The 13,818-nt window shown below is 45.6% G+C and overlaps 7 protein-coding genes across 7 annotated transcripts; 4 read left to right on the top strand and 3 right to left on the bottom strand.

The window, feature by feature from the left end:
• Positions 1-363: 363 nt before the first annotated feature.
• On the top strand, positions 364-1,783 carry GGTG_04773 (hypothetical protein). Its single transcript, XM_009222570.1, has 4 exons — positions 364-725; positions 802-924; positions 1,012-1,221; positions 1,302-1,783. The coding sequence occupies exons 1-4, from the start codon at positions 527-529 to the stop codon at positions 1,490-1,492; spliced, it is 723 nt and encodes a 240-aa protein (XP_009220834.1). The 5' UTR covers positions 364-526; the 3' UTR covers positions 1,493-1,783.
• GGTG_04772 (hypothetical protein) lies at positions 1,731-3,006 on the bottom strand. Its single transcript, XM_009222569.1, has 5 exons — positions 2,674-3,006; positions 2,470-2,595; positions 2,243-2,364; positions 2,059-2,169; positions 1,731-1,963 (listed from the first exon to the last, which is right to left on the bottom strand). The coding sequence occupies exons 1-5, from the start codon at positions 2,909-2,911 to the stop codon at positions 1,757-1,759; spliced, it is 804 nt and encodes a 267-aa protein (XP_009220833.1). The 5' UTR covers positions 2,912-3,006; the 3' UTR covers positions 1,731-1,756.
• A 331-nt stretch (positions 3,007-3,337) lies between these two features.
• On the top strand, positions 3,338-4,094 carry GGTG_04771 (hypothetical protein). The gene is made up of 3 exons (XM_009222568.1): positions 3,338-3,506; positions 3,563-3,709; positions 3,789-4,094. Exons 1-3 carry the CDS (start codon positions 3,432-3,434, stop codon positions 3,927-3,929), a joined length of 363 nt encoding a protein of 120 aa, XP_009220832.1. The 5' UTR covers positions 3,338-3,431; the 3' UTR covers positions 3,930-4,094.
• A 703-nt stretch (positions 4,095-4,797) lies between these two features.
• Positions 4,798-6,177, top strand: GGTG_04770 (hypothetical protein). The gene is made up of 5 exons (XM_009222567.1): positions 4,798-5,090; positions 5,168-5,299; positions 5,401-5,531; positions 5,654-5,753; positions 5,854-6,177. Exons 1-5 carry the CDS (start codon positions 4,811-4,813, stop codon positions 6,105-6,107), a joined length of 897 nt encoding a protein of 298 aa, XP_009220831.1. The 5' UTR covers positions 4,798-4,810; the 3' UTR covers positions 6,108-6,177.
• On the bottom strand, positions 5,968-7,725 carry GGTG_04769 (CMGC protein kinase). The gene is made up of 4 exons (XM_009222566.1): positions 7,306-7,725; positions 6,950-7,218; positions 6,639-6,862; positions 5,968-6,553 (listed from the first exon to the last, which is right to left on the bottom strand). Exons 1-4 carry the CDS (start codon positions 7,623-7,625, stop codon positions 6,182-6,184), a joined length of 1,185 nt encoding a protein of 394 aa, XP_009220830.1. The 5' UTR covers positions 7,626-7,725; the 3' UTR covers positions 5,968-6,181.
• A 559-nt stretch (positions 7,726-8,284) lies between these two features.
• Positions 8,285-8,911, top strand: GGTG_04768 (hypothetical protein; the record flags this gene model as incomplete). The annotated part of the gene is made up of 2 exons (XM_009222565.1): positions 8,285-8,636; positions 8,791-8,911. Exons 1-2 carry the CDS (start codon positions 8,317-8,319, stop codon positions 8,909-8,911), a joined length of 441 nt encoding a protein of 146 aa, XP_009220829.1. The 5' UTR covers positions 8,285-8,316.
• A 57-nt stretch (positions 8,912-8,968) lies between these two features.
• Positions 8,969-9,331, bottom strand: GGTG_04767 (hypothetical protein). Its single transcript, XM_009222564.1, has one exon. It carries the CDS (start codon positions 9,213-9,215, stop codon positions 9,024-9,026), a length of 192 nt encoding a protein of 63 aa, XP_009220828.1. The 5' UTR covers positions 9,216-9,331; the 3' UTR covers positions 8,969-9,023.
• Between the last annotated feature and the right edge of the window lie 4,487 nt (positions 9,332-13,818).

The following is a 13,818-nucleotide window of genomic DNA, read 5'->3' as shown; positions in this document are numbered from 1 at the left end:
ATTTAAAATAACTTGTTAATTACTTTAAGTTAAAGTTATAAGGATGACTTGATTGACTGATTAAATTCCGAACCCTGGTTACGAGTAGCCTTTCCATGGCCCCCGTTGAGCAGGGCAAGCCCATCGAGGGGAGCCGATGCTTCAGCTGTCGCGAGGCACGACCACTTCCATCCGCGATTGCCCCAAAGCCCTCCAGCAAGCCGGCTGATCGGGTCAACGAGCTGATGGCAAGGTGCGGCAGGTCCAATAAACGGGTTTGAGGAGGCTGAGGCGGGAAATGTGCAGCCTGGGGTCATGTCGACCACCTTTTGCGGTTCGGATTTTTTCTTTCGGTTGGTTCCCTGTGTTGCTGTACGGTGCATGGTGCACTGTCTGGGGCGATGATGCCCGCTGGCTATGTAGCAACCTCGAGCGGCTGGGAGGGAAGATTTCTGCGGGTTCCCGACGCCCCCTCATCTGCATCGACTGAGCTTCCCCGGAGACTCGCGTTTTCTCTTTGATACGGCAACACTGCGGCTGGGGAGCAATGGACGCAGAGGTCGACAGAGAAGCCAGCAAGCCTCGGTATGGCTTTGGTCGAGGTCGCGCGGCCCTGCTCGTTAATGCTGTTCTGTTCTTTACTTCTGTTTTCCTGAACCTTTGGTACCTGAGTCGGCTGGAGTTGTGTCAGTCGCCTGGCCGTGTTCTCTCGGCCGCGGCACAAACACCGACGAGGTCAAGCCACTGTAGGTTGTACCGCTCCTACAACCACGCGTCTGCTCCGAGTTCTGTATCCCTAGCTGATTCGATGTTGTCGTTAAGATCCATTGGAGCTACTGGCCAAGTTTGCCCCGAAAAGATTCGAGGCAGACCTGGGGTCCAAATCGGTTTACAAAGGCCAGCCACGGAAAGAACTGGATGATGCCTGGGACAAGCTGGTTGACCGTGAGCACCCTATCCTCCTCGGCGGCGCACAGATCGCCCTTTTCAGGCCCTGCCACACGAAGGCGCTCACGTAAATCCGAGTTACAGACCCAATGATATTGGCGGACAAGGAGACGCTCCGGAGATTCGACCCAACATCAAAGCCCACCAAGGGCACCCGAGGTCACTATTATGCGACCGTCGAGATGTTTCACCAGCTCCACTGCCTCGATATCACCCGAAAGTACATATGGCGGGACGACTATAAGAATGTCGACACCTTCCAGAACCCTCCCGAGATTGTGCTTGAGCACGTTGGTATGCCAGCTCTCAAAAGCACAAGCCATCCTCTCTTTAAAACAAGCCCGATTTCACTCACAACAGACATTCTGCGGCAGACCACTGCATAGATCTTCTGCGCCAGTACATTATGTGCCACGGGGACCTTGGCCTGCTGTTTTACACCGACCGCGGCAGCAAGCAGCCCGAGGCTCGGGTGTCCACAATCCACACTTGCCGCAACTTTTCGCAGATAGCCGAGTGGGTGGCTGAGCACGACTCTGAGCTTGGGATGTTTGTGGAGGTTTGACATTGGGATAGTTCATACCTCGGCATTCCCGTGTTTCTATTTGCTTGGAGCAATCAAGGACGATGGACAAAAACACGACCTCGCCAATCTTCCAGGAACAGCAAAAGGAGGAATTTGGTCGCAGAAAGAGGACAAAACAGCTTTATTTCATCGTCAAGACTGGATGGGTTGGAGGAATCTGAGATCTCTTGTTAAGAGATGTCAGGAGAGAGACAATGCTCAAAGCATCATTCAAGTTCCGCATTCCTTTCGACCCCCGACTTTTCAGGGTGAGTACGTGTACGTTCCCCAGCCCAGAGGGTCGTCGGTGACCAGTGTTGTCTTGTCCAACTCTGACTTGAGACGCCTGTTCCATGCCCACTGCTGAATTTTGGTGAAATCCCGACAAGAATGAACAACCTCGGCGACAAGCTTCATGTCGGAGTCAAGCGATTTACGGGCGAATGTCGTGGGTGTGACGTCGCTGTTGCACTGTTCCGGACAGTGGCACCTTTCGGTCAGAATCATAGCCACTGCGCGGTCGAAAGAAGAAGAAAAAGAAAAAGGATCAATTGAATATTGCTCACCATGATACTCTGCCGTAGAATATCGACGCAATGGTCCATATGCTCTATCCCAAGGAGGTCATCGGTGTTTGACATATCCACGGCACCGTAGATGCCCTTTCGGAGAATGTTCTATTCGGCCGCGGGCTCTCCGAGGCCTGTAAGTATCGCACCATCAGACAATACACGGGGCAATTGTACTAACCAAGCAGTGGAGCTGATGGAATACGGCGAGCTGAACGATATATCTGCCACGATCGTTTGGGATTGGCAAGGTTTTATTGTCCATGTGGCGAGCCTCGGCCGTGCTGATCCTCGATATTGCGACTTCAGGTATGAGATTATGTTAGATAACAGAAACAAGAGCGCCTTCCAGGCGAGATGTTGAAGACTTATCCGGATGACACGGTGGCGAAGGGACGGGAGTCCTACAGTCGTAGAGGTTTGCCCAGAGCTTGTCGTTTTCTGGGGAAGGTTCGCCTTGGAACGGGGATGTTTCGATACCAAAGGCACTCGAAAACACGACTCTCTCGTACTGAATAGCCTCCTGAGCAGGTGCTAAAAGATACATGTGTTATCAACAGCTGTCTACCGCAGTTGATCACGGAGCAGCAAGGTTAACAAGAGCTTGCTTACAGTATGTGACCAGCCGGTCGCGTACACTGTTTATCGCTAGAATCTTGAGAAGGAAGAAGCAGTTGAAGACGAGCGAGGCTGCCAAGATAATCGATTTCAGCTTTGAGCGGATGAGGAGAACCCTCGAGCGTGCCTGGTGCTTCGCCGAAGGGCGATGGTTATCGTCGTGAGGCGAGTCGCCGGCCACGCCCGCCCTCAGATTCCGCAGGCGGATATAGCTATAGGCATTATCGGGCATGGCTCAATGATGCCTTGGGGCAATGGTTGTTTTCCTTGTTAACGCTGGGTTGAAAAGGGCGCCGAGAGACCGCTTCTCTCCTTTGTTATGTGTGAAAAGAAGGAAGGGAAACACTGGAGCTCCAGGAACCATGTGATTTCTGGTTTGGTTGGCAAGCAAACTGCCTAGGTACCTACTATGTGCGCTTCCCCCCTCGCCAGCCAGGCTCAAAGCAGCAAGAAAGAGGTCTCGGCCCACAGTGTATCCGAATTCTCACCCCCACGGCCCGCTCAACTAGCCGTCGCACAAGATGTGCAGGTTGGTGTATTGCTTGGCGATAACTGCAGAGCTGCACAAGCGGGACGAGCGGGGTATGGTATGCAAAGTGGTGTGATGGCCTCTAGGCCTGCATAACACTACGCCCTCGGTCAGAGGTCATGGGATACATATAGAGCCAGCGACCCAGCATAGGGAAGGAGGAGACAGAAGAAGAAGAGGACAGGTCCTAACAAAGGCATACACAGACAAACATACGGACAACATGAAGCTTCTTTTTGTCGTTGGTGCCGCCGTGGGCGTGACCTCGATGGCCGTGGCTCCCTCCTTGCACCATGAGGTATGAGGTTCCGGACCTCGCCGGGGGGATGTTGTGCTAACAGCAGTCGGAACCAGCACGCCAAGGCCGACGGCACCCATGACCCTGGACTCCCCGAGGCCCCTTTGACGGACCAGACAGTCGACAAGGCCGCCACCCGTGGGGGGTGGGTTGCGTCATACTCGTATTCGGGGAAGTTCAAATGGGAGCAGCCCGAACGATGGGTATGAAGCCTCCTCCCCATCTCCCAAGCCAGTTTTACCCTCCGTCAAAGCAGCTTCTGACCCTCCACACCCGGCCCAGCTGCCTACTGGCCCCGAGTACCTCGACATTGACGCTCTCGAGAAGGGGTACCTCGCTCATCTTGTGGATATCCAGAGCCCAACCTCCTGGCTGCGTTCGGGTACTCTATCAGTCAAGCGTTTCCTGGCCGGTCGCGGCTAATGTGTCTGCCTCTACCTTTGGGGGTATCCTCCTCGAATCAGCGTGTGATGCATTCGAGAGCTGTACTGGTCGAATGGTTACATAAATGAGGTAGATGGGCAATGTACCAAGGATGGAGAGTTTGGAGTACTTATTTCCTTAAATCAACTGGTTTGATGATCCGCGCAAAGTCTTGTCTGCGAATAGATGTGCTCAACACCAGTGAAAAACCAACTACCCTCTAATGCTGGATCAATTATCCGACTCCGTGTAAATAGGTTAGGATGAAGGTGGTGGGATCGCTGCTTTGTTTTAGCCTTCCCGTTGCGCCGCACTGGAAGTGGCTGTCACGGCAGTTAGACAGATAGAGACCCCTCCCATATCAGCTAAAAAGCCAGGACAATCCAGACTGCCAGCCTGGATTGCTTAGGGGTCTCATACACCCAACCGCCCACTGGAGTCAAGGCTGCCAGTGCACGGGAGGGCACGCCGCGCCATAACATCGATGTTATGGCACGGCGCTGTGGCTCAACGCCATGGCCATTATAGCCCTCCTATTCAGAACAAGTGCCGACTTGTTTTTTAGTCCTTTTGGTCTAGGTAGAGGGTACATACCCTCTAGGTCTTTACGTAACAGACACGCGGAATACACCTACTGATAGTCCTACATCCTATACCCCCTGTACATGCATCCGATGCGCAATCGCCCCGTGGGGGCCCGGGGAGAAGGCAGCGCTCGCCCATCCCAGCCCCTCCCTGCCTTTCGTCATCTACCTCCCCCCGATCTCTCCACCTGGCCACTCTCCGGTCAATTTCACCACCTGACCCAGATCGATGGTCGTCCCATGCCTCTGGCCCCCTTTTGTGCCCTTTCGCAACATTGGCTTCAGAATTTTTCCATCATGTTCCCGGGCGAGGCCCGGCAGAAAAGCGTCCCGCTCACGCGGGCCACCGAGGACAGCGACGAAGAAGATCACCAGTGGCCGCCGCCTGCTGCTCGGGACGTTCCCGACATCGACAAGAAGCAGCAGCAGCAGCATCAGCAGCGGTGCCTGCGGACCAGCCACCTCGTTTCCTTTGCTCTAGGGGTTCTTTTGGGCCCGATGATACTATTCGTAGCTGGGATCCCTGGGTACAAAACGGCATCGAGCCTGCCCTGCTCTTCCGACGCAAGATCCTACTGTGAGTTACCGCAGGGGAGGCGCCTATCCAAGGGACCCCTATCGGCCGGCTTTCAAGTGGTAACTGACGCGCCGAAGCGCCAATCTTGGGTGGCAAAAGCATGTCGTACTTCACCGTCGCCTTTAACGGATCTTTCATGAAGGAAACCATTTACCGCCGTCCTCCCGCTGCAGATGTGGATGAGGCATGGGAGAAGCTGGGGGTTGACTGTGAGGCCACTCGGGACTGAGTTTCCCTCCCCCAAGTTCAGTGCACCATCGACCTGGTGCCCACCTACTTTGTAACCTTCTGGCTAACACCCAGCCCGCAGACAGGCCCAGCGTTATACCCGAGTCGGAAGCGCTGGCGAGTGGTCTGGGGAAGCATCACGTCAAACGCGCCAAGGAGTACGGGGGAGGCTACTTTGTCCAGGTGGAGGGGCTACACCATCTTCACTGCTTGGTAAGTCGTCCTGGCGTACATCCCGGTGGCTTCCTCGATGGCTCTGTAGACTGCAAACGCGCCGGCAGCCATCGCTACCCAGAGCCCCAGCATCTGCATCTAATGCGACAGGGCCCCCCCAGAACCTCGTTCGGAAATCGCTGTACTTCAATCAAAAGTACTACAAAGCAGTCGGAGATTCGGCATTTGGTTCGGACGAGCAGATAAACCGCTACCATATCAGTAAGTCGTGGCTTCGCGGGCGTGCCCCCTCACTCATAATGTAGCATAGAGGCGTTAGAGCGCTCAACCAACGAAGCTAATAAATTTGTAATCCGGGAAGCGCATTGCCTTGACACCCTTCGGCAGGTTTTAATGTGCAATGTAGATACGGGTGTGCTGGGGCAGGTGTGGACGCTTCAACCCGAGGCCACTGTTGTACAGGCATTCCCTGACTTCAATACGCTTCATAAATGCAAGGACTATGAAGCTGTACGTAAATGGGGAGAGGAGCACCAGGTGGCACCCAACGGGCAGCTTCCGGAGGGTTTTATTGCCGAGCCCAAGGAAGGAGACGTAATTCGATTCATTCCCTAAATTTATTTATCGAAAGCGCAGTATTCCGGTGTTCAGCAGATAGCTAGATAGAAAACAAGTTTTACATCCATCTCCTAATCCGCAAACCAAGGGTGCTGCAAAGCCTCGCGAGCCGTAATCCTCCGCGAGGGCGTCATACAGGTCATCCTCGACACTAGATCCACAAACTGCGGTTCCATGTAGGGTGTTGGCGGAGCCACGACCTTCCATTGACTGATGGGACATACACTGCTGCCGTTGACGACGTCAAAGCAGTAGTCGCCAAACGGGGTCCCTTCGTGCATCGATATAAATTCCTTGATGTCCTCGATGTCTCCCTCGCCCGGGCCCCCGCCCAAAAAGATGAGGAGCCGGGGCATAACAATCTTCATCTGCTCTTCGAACAAAGGCGCGTCTTTGACCCCTTTCATGTGAAGGACCATGAAGTCTATCCAAACGCGGATTGCCTGTAATGGAAAAGACGTATTAGGACGCGTTCATTGGCTGAAGGAAGCATTCTGCCAATTAAGGGTGTTGCAAAGGGCGCCTTACAAAAAGGCCAAAGGAAAAGATGTCGGATGAAACATCTTGGCACGCCTTGGCCCACGACTCGGGGCTTCTCCAGTAGGGGCTCCCATAAGTGCGGCCGGTGACCCCGGGCGCATCGTCGGGAATTGCAAACGCGTCTTCGAGGTCGGTGATTTGGACATTGCGAAATTCGTGTGAGTTGTCGGGATGCTTTATATAGTCCAGCATTATATTGTCGGGTTTGATGTCTGCGTACGTCAATTTTTAGTACTCGTCGACTGGGCTGGATGAAAGGGCTGGATGAAAGGGCTGGATGAAACGTGGGGTAAGCGGACCTGTATGAATGATTCGCTTGTCGTGCAGGGCTGCCAGGCCCGAAAGAGCATCCCTAATGATGCCCTTTTTTGCAGCAGCGGGAATGGCCGCGGGGTTGGCACTGAGCAAGTCCAGATTGCGATGAGGGAAGACAAGCATCTGCCGGTCGGGAATTATATCGACGGCGGTCCTGACGTGGGGTGAATGCTCCACGAGTTTGTTCAGCTTGACCAAACGGTCAAACTGGCCGGGCCAGATGTCCTTGATGACATAGCGGGTGCCTTCGGAGCTATAGCAAATAATGGGTTAGAAATTTTGCAGTTTGGACGTGTTTCCCGGGGCAGATCAAGACCGTGGGAGGAAAGGGTCGACTTACGTTGCGCGGTATACGCCGATAGCTACGTCCCTTTCGCACCGGTATCGGAAAACCTCGTCAACAACGTAGGAATTGCCCGAAAGGGAAGCAATATTCGTCCCGAGGGGCAGCGGCTGCGGCCCAGCAATCGGTTTTAAAGGTATTTGGGTGGCGTTGGAGGACATGTTGCTGGCGAATGCGGCGTGGAACGAACCAAAAGCTGGGCGAAAAGGCTGCGCACATAGCCGAAGCAAAATTGCTTGAGCAAAGGAAACAGAGCAGCGCGAGCCAGGACACCGGAAAGGCGGCTGCATATACCGCTTGATTGTGCGCGAAAACATGGTGAGGAGAGATTCAGAACTGCGACCGTTTAGATGGCAGATTTTGTATGGGCAGAGGTTTTTCGCGCTTGACGCTGGGGGGCCTCAACCAAGGTACGTGCCATGTTGCAGCAAATCATGTGTGGCGCGGGGTGGGCGGTGCCTCGGGAACTTACTGATGCGGCGGCGCGCTCTGGGTGGACTCGACAGGAGGCTGAAGCTTTGAAGCACCCTGGTTGGTCGGGGCGTCTATTCCAGGTTTCGGCCTTCGCCCTGGCCAACATGCTCCTACTGTAGCAGCTTTGGAACCACCCTGGACGCCGTGCAGGTGATGGACCTCATCCTGGAGTCGCCCCCGGAGGCAGCCTAGAGACAACTTGGGCGATAGTCCTCGCTCGAGGTCTCTTTCTCCGGGCCAAAGCAAGGTCCAAAGGGGCGTTTTCGCAGAGGCGTGGACGTTCACCCTGTATGACCAACGCGCCGGTTAGCCGCAGGTGCGCCACACCTAAGCGCCGTTGTTGACTGTCTTCTCTTCCTCTGCTTCCCCTTCCTTGACGTCGGCAGCGGACAGGCCAACAAACGGGAACGTGCCCTCACGGCCTTTGGCGCCCCCCGGCATCGCAAGCGCTGCTGCGCGACATCAAGTCTCAGCTAAAGGCGCTGCCCATCGTGTGCTGCCTACAGCTGGTGAAAACAGTATGTATTAAACTCGATGGACTCCAGACTGTCATCCTTAACAGCTCGTTTGCAGCCACCTTTCCACGCAATTTCTTCAAGATCCTTTCGAGTACAGACTCCTTGGTACTCAAGAAACCCCTCCATCATTACCATGTCCAAAGTCCTCAAAACTGAGCTCGTCCACCAGGTCGTCAAAAACGGCAGTAACAGCGTCCAACTTGCCCTCGCTACGCAAACGGAGTCATACAAGAGGGTTTACACATCGCCAGAGACCATAAAGCAGTTCCTCGCTGATACCCAGACTGCTGCCGACAAGGGCCTTGTGGCACCCGAAATTAAAGAAATCGCTTGTGTGTACGTTTTTATTTTATTCTTTTTTTTATATCCCTCGCCCGATCCTTCAAAACAGCTATTGGCTTGCTGCTGCGCCCAAGGATATTGGCCATGACAGACAGAGATAAGTGGCAATGTATGTTTCCGCTAACCGACGTATGTTGTGGATTGTCAGAATGCCTCCTCATGAGAGCCAGAAAGACACCCGCACGCACTGGACGGCGCTCTTCATGGTGAAAGTTGGCGATGTGTCCACCGGATTCATGCAGCACATTCTTCACGGGCGCAAAGATTAAACAGCAGCATTATAACAGAGGGAGAGAGAGAATTACACAGAGAGCAGGGGCTGGGAGCGGGCCACATCCGGGAACTTTATTGTATGTAGTATGGTAGTTACCGGGAGCATGTTCATGTACTTGTTCTGGCTCGACTCGCTCTGCTTCGTGCGTCTCGCTTGTGGTGTTGCTGGGCGTGCCCTCCGAGGTGTGGAAAGCGGCGAAAGGTCGGGTGCCATTTTTGCGGTGCTATCGGGGACTTTGACTGGCACCGGTTGGGATGCATCACAGAGCCCGTGCACGCAACGTCGAAGGCGCCGCACATTTTTTGGGCAGAGACGACGAGGGCCGGACCGTGGGTCAGGGGGTCAGTTGGTAAATTCACTAATCCCGTAGTGAAAGTGAGCAATAAGGAAATGTTGCAGGCAGAAGGGATAGACACGGTGTGAGGCTATTCCGGTTGATATGCTTTAAGGAGGAAGGGATTTGAGGTGCAGGGCTCCGTAAAAGCCTTTGCCCTTTATATACACGTAATTCCCGCGTCCTTTTTGCTTACTAAGCTTTTTTCCTAATGCTTAAAAGCGTTATACGCTTTTAGGCAAAAGGACCGCTTTTCCAATGCTTTAAACATTTGCTATTTACGTTTAAAAACTTTTTTTACAATATATATTGTTTTTTTGTAATACATTTTTTAAGCGAATTTTTTGGGTTGCTTGTAAATAATATAAAAAAAAACGGGTTGCTATATAAATAGCGTTGGTTTTAAAAATTTACCGCGCTTTTAAAAGTAACGATAAAATATTATTAATTTTAAAAAATAACGAAAAAAGTGCTTTCCGTTTCCAAAAGTAACGAAATAAACGCTTTAGCTATAAAAAACAACGAAATAAGCGTTTTAGCTATAAATAAGCGTAACGGATTAAAAAAAAAAAATTCCATTTCGTTTTAACTTTTTTTTTTCCTTTTTATTACCTTTTTTTTTTAAAGCGTAAATTCCGATTTTTTCGTTTTAACCGTATTAATTTTTTATTAATTTTAAAATATTTGTAAATTTAAATTAAACAATCGTAAATATTTTGCGCGGCAACGCGGTATTTTAAAAGCATTGTGCAATATTAATAAATTGGTTAAAAAATGGGAATTTTTAATAAAAAAAAAACGCGCGCGGTTGCCCAAAAACGCGCCCGGCGCGAAAAAAAATACGTAAGCTTAAGCCCAAAAGGAATAAATTAAAACGTTTTGCTTTTTTATTAATTTGTTACGTTTTTATTAATTTTATTTTATACGCGTATAAAGCAAATTTGCAAGCGGTTATAGTTATTTTTGCAATTAAAGCTAAGCAAGCAAATAAAGCGCTATTTAAAAAAATAAAAAAATTTAGCAAACCGAAAAAAAGCAACGGAAAAAAGCGTTATTTGCGAAAAAGGATAAGCAAAAGGATTTGGAAAATGCGTGGAAATAACGGGCTATCCGCAATAAGGTTTAAAATAACGTTAAAAAATAAAAGCGCATGCGTTTGCCAAACGCGTTAAATTAAATAAAGCTAATCGGGCTCGTACTTACGTTAAATAAATAAAAGCTTTAAATCGTTTTTTAAATTAAACCCCGATTAATATTTACGTACCCGTTTTTAAATTTCCGTTTATTCCGGTTACTTTTTGCACGCCTTTTTCCAATTTTTAATTTAACTTAACCGGTGCTTTTCGCGCTTTGGTTAAACCAAATAAAAGTTTAAATTTAATTGGTTTGTTCGTTAAACGATTAAAATAGAATTTAATTTTAATAAATTTGTTAATTAATTTGCTTAAAAAATAACAACGATAACGATAAGCCCGTCGTTTTCCCCAATACCCGGAAATGCAAAGTAAGTAAAAAAACGAAAATAAATAACCAAATTAATTCGTTCCTAACCGTTTTCGCGGGTTTTATGCTAATTACCTTTTTTTCCGTTTTAATTTTTAAAAAAAAATGCTATTTAATTTTCCTTTTTAACGAAACCGTTAACCCTTTTTTAACGGGAACGTTTTAATTAGCTTTTTTAATAATACCATTTTCCGCGCGGTTCCATACAATAAATGCACCAAAAGCTTTTTAACAAAATTCCGGGGCCTTTGTAACAATAAGCCCATAGCGCGCACTTTTCGAAATGGTTGTATTTTACGGTATATTTAATGTGCTTAAAGCAATTACCGTTGCAACCCTTTTTTTTTTGCTTTAATTGCGCATTGCAACCGCTTTATTCTAAAACGAACTTTTAAACGGTTTTTGCTTTAAAATTAAAAAGCTTAAAAAATAATAAGCCATTTTTTTAAGCCTTACCCAAAACCGGGTAGCAAGCAAAAGGATAAGGCCAAAAAAAGAAACAAAAAAGCTTCCCGTCGAAATAACTTTGCTTTTTGTAATTTAACCTTAAAAAAAAGGAAAATAATAATAATAACGAAAAAAGTTAAAAAAATAGCATTAAAACCGCAATAATTTAAATTATTTTTTTATAAAAATGCTTTTATTTATTAAATAATAAATAAAAATTAAAGCTAAAATGAAAAAAAAATAAACAAAAAAAATGCAACGCTTTTGGAAATTGCACGCGTTATAATTAAATGCTTTTTTATTGTTTAAAACCGGCATGCTTTATATTTATTAATAAAAAAGGAATTTGCGTTGTGCTTTTATGCAAACGTTATACGCTTTTGGTATTTGCTCCGAAGTTTTTAATTGCGTATTAAGCTTGCTAACCCGTTTTTAAAGGAATCGTGCAATTTTAAAACAATTTTAAATGTTTTAAATTTATAAAGCGGAAAGTTTTTAATAAACCCGTTTGTTAGCATAAAAGCGGGTTTAAAATATATTACATCGAACGTTTTTTTTAAAACTTTTAGCGTAATTACATATTTATAATATTTACGTGCTTTAAAACCGTATTAATGCAAATGCTTTTTTCGATTACCAATTAAATCGTTTGTATATTGTTATAACAAAGCTTTTAAAAAGTATTAATTTCCAAGCGCAAATTTCGGAAAAGCCTTTGCATAATAATAATTTCCTTTCCAAGCTTTATAAGCGTTAAAAGCTTTGCTTTTGTAATAAACGTTATAACGGTAATTTGTTTTTTTGCTTTTTACGTTACGGGCTTTCCAAATAAAAATATAACGTATTTTTTAAATAATTTCCTTATTTTTTTGTTATTAACAAAGGAAGCGTTTAAAGCAAAAAGCAAATGGTTAAATTTTAAAACGTTTTTTAACCGGATGCAATAAAATTTTAACCTTTTTAAATACAAAAAGGTATAATTTACCGCTTTTAAATGCTTTTTATTTGGGTTTGTAAAATATTTGGAAAATTTTGCGCTTGCAAAAGCAACGTTTAAGCGGATAGTAATGGCCGTATAAAGTATAAACCCGATTTTTTTTTGTATGGCCAAAACTTCGGCGGGTATTGTTACCCCCAAATTTTTTTTAAGCGTTTGGCTAAGCAAAAGGAAGCGCTTTACGCTTTATTCCCGAAATTAAAGGTATTAACGATTTTATCGATGTAAAAGTTGTAATGCAAAGTTATTGTTCGTACTTTTTTGTTTTTTACAATTTAAACCCCGAAAAAAACTTTAAATGGTTTTTTTTTTATTTTGTATTTTTTTTTAAAACCGTTTAATATTTTCGCTGCCATTTTTAAATGCGTAGCACGGTTAAAAATAATTATATCGTTAACGTACAAAAAAAAAACTTTACGTTTTATATTTATAAATGTTGCAAGCAGAAGGGATTGGCACGGTGTGAGGTTATTCCGGTTAATATGCTTTAAAGAAAAAGGGATTTGAAGTGCAGGGTTCCGTAAAAGCTTTTGCCCTTTATATACACGTAATTCCCGCGTTTTTTTTGCTTACTAAGCTTCCTTCCTAATGCTTAAAAGCTTTATACGCTTTCAAACAAAGGGACCGCTTTTCCAATGCTTTAAGCATTTGCTATTTCTGCTTAAAACCTTTCCTTTACAGTATATACTGTTTTTTTTGTAACAATAAATAAATAAAGCTTTTTTGTTAACGGAATAAGCTTTAGCTTTTTAAAGGTTTTTTCGAAAATTAAATATTATAATTTTAGTAAATTTCGTAACCCGTACAAAGGTTTTTTAAGCCGGGTTACGTACTTTTTTCGGTAATATTTAAAAAAAAACTTTACGTAAACGGGTATATGGTTATTATTAATTTTTGCGTAAAAAAAAAGCTTTATTAACGTTAATTTAATGCGTTTTAAAATTAAAATAAGCCATAATTGTTATTATAATTTTAAAGCTTTTAATTGCAAACGTAATAGCGTAAATCTTTTTTAAACCGTGGGGTTATTAATTACCTTTAATTATTGCGCGGAATTTATAATCCGTAACGTAACCGTTTTCGTTAAATTTGTAAGTAAATACCCAAGCAATATTAATGGCTTTATTATTAAGCAAATTTTTCGAATTTTTTTTTTAATTTTTTTTTTAATAATTTATTAATTTTTTTAAAAGCAAATTATTTAAAAAAAATTTATACGGGTGCGTATTAAGCTTTTGCTAAAATTTTAAAATTTATTGTAATTCGTTTTAATGCAACCGTTTGTTTTTTTAAAAATTATTGCGCTTTAATATTTTCGTTACGGTAATTGCAATTATTTTGTAAACCGGGCAATAATTAAATTATTTTTTTAATTGTTATTTATTAATTAAATAAATACGTATCGAAAAAAGCTTGCTAACTTTCGTTTATTAAGCTTGTTTTAAAAGTAACGTTTTTAATTTCCAATTTAAAAACGTTAAACGTTATTGCTAAACCGTAATAAAAAATGGCGTTATTAAGGTTATTGCATTATTTGCTTTTTTTTTTTTTTTTTTTTCTTTTTTTTTGCGGCCGTACGGGGTTGCGGCGCGAATTGCTTTAAACGTAATTATTAGCAAAT

This window comes from Gaeumannomyces tritici (assembly GCF_000145635.1).
Source record: "Gaeumannomyces tritici R3-111a-1 unplaced genomic scaffold supercont2.2, whole genome shotgun sequence".
Lineage (NCBI taxonomy): Eukaryota > Fungi > Ascomycota > Sordariomycetes > Magnaporthales > Magnaporthaceae > Gaeumannomyces > Gaeumannomyces tritici.
This window is presented reverse-complemented; position numbering and strand designations above follow the sequence as displayed.

Excerpts from the sequence above, each read along its gene's own strand:
- GGTG_04770 (XM_009222567.1), top strand. The coding sequence starts at position 4,811 with ATGTTCCCGGGCGAGGCCCGGCAGAAAAGCGTCCCGCTCACGCGGGCC. Across the intron at positions 5,300-5,400 it reads GGAGAAGCTGGGGGTTGACT|ACAGGCCCAGCGTTATACCC; the intron begins GTGAGGCCACTC and ends CCCAGCCCGCAG. Across the intron at positions 5,532-5,653 it reads TACACCATCTTCACTGCTTG|AACCTCGTTCGGAAATCGCT; the intron begins GTAAGTCGTCCT and ends GGGCCCCCCCAG.
- GGTG_04771 (XM_009222568.1), top strand. The coding sequence starts at position 3,432 with ATGAAGCTTCTTTTTGTCGTTGGTGCCGCCGTGGGCGTGACCTCGATG. Across the intron at positions 3,507-3,562 it reads CTCCCTCCTTGCACCATGAG|CACGCCAAGGCCGACGGCAC; the intron begins GTATGAGGTTCC and ends AGTCGGAACCAG. Across the intron at positions 3,710-3,788 it reads GGGAGCAGCCCGAACGATGG|CTGCCTACTGGCCCCGAGTA; the intron begins GTATGAAGCCTC and ends CACCCGGCCCAG.
- GGTG_04773 (XM_009222570.1), top strand. The coding sequence starts at position 527 with ATGGACGCAGAGGTCGACAGAGAAGCCAGCAAGCCTCGGTATGGCTTT. Across the intron at positions 925-1,011 it reads CTGGGACAAGCTGGTTGACC|ACCCAATGATATTGGCGGAC; the intron begins GTGAGCACCCTA and ends TCCGAGTTACAG. Across the intron at positions 1,222-1,301 it reads GATTGTGCTTGAGCACGTTG|ACCACTGCATAGATCTTCTG; the intron begins GTATGCCAGCTC and ends ATTCTGCGGCAG.
- GGTG_04767 (XM_009222564.1), bottom strand. The coding sequence starts at position 9,215 with ATGTGCGGCGCCTTCGACGTTGCGTGCACGGGCTCTGTGATGCATCCC.
- GGTG_04772 (XM_009222569.1), bottom strand. The coding sequence starts at position 2,911 with ATGCCCGATAATGCCTATAGCTATATCCGCCTGCGGAATCTGAGGGCG. Across the intron at positions 2,365-2,469 it reads CTGGGCAAACCTCTACGACT|TCGCAATATCGAGGATCAGC; the intron begins GTAGGACTCCCG and ends TCATACCTGAAG. Across the intron at positions 2,170-2,242 it reads TCCATCAGCTCCACTGCTTG|AACATTCTCCGAAAGGGCAT; the intron begins GTTAGTACAATT and ends GCGGCCGAATAG.
- GGTG_04769 (XM_009222566.1), bottom strand. The coding sequence starts at position 7,625 with ATGTTTTCGCGCACAATCAAGCGGTATATGCAGCCGCCTTTCCGGTGT. Across the intron at positions 6,863-6,949 it reads CAAGCGAATCATTCATACAG|ACATCAAACCCGACAATATA; the intron begins GTCCGCTTACCC and ends TGACGTACGCAG. Across the intron at positions 6,554-6,638 it reads TCTTTTCCTTTGGCCTTTTT|GCAATCCGCGTTTGGATAGA; the intron begins GTAAGGCGCCCT and ends TTTCCATTACAG.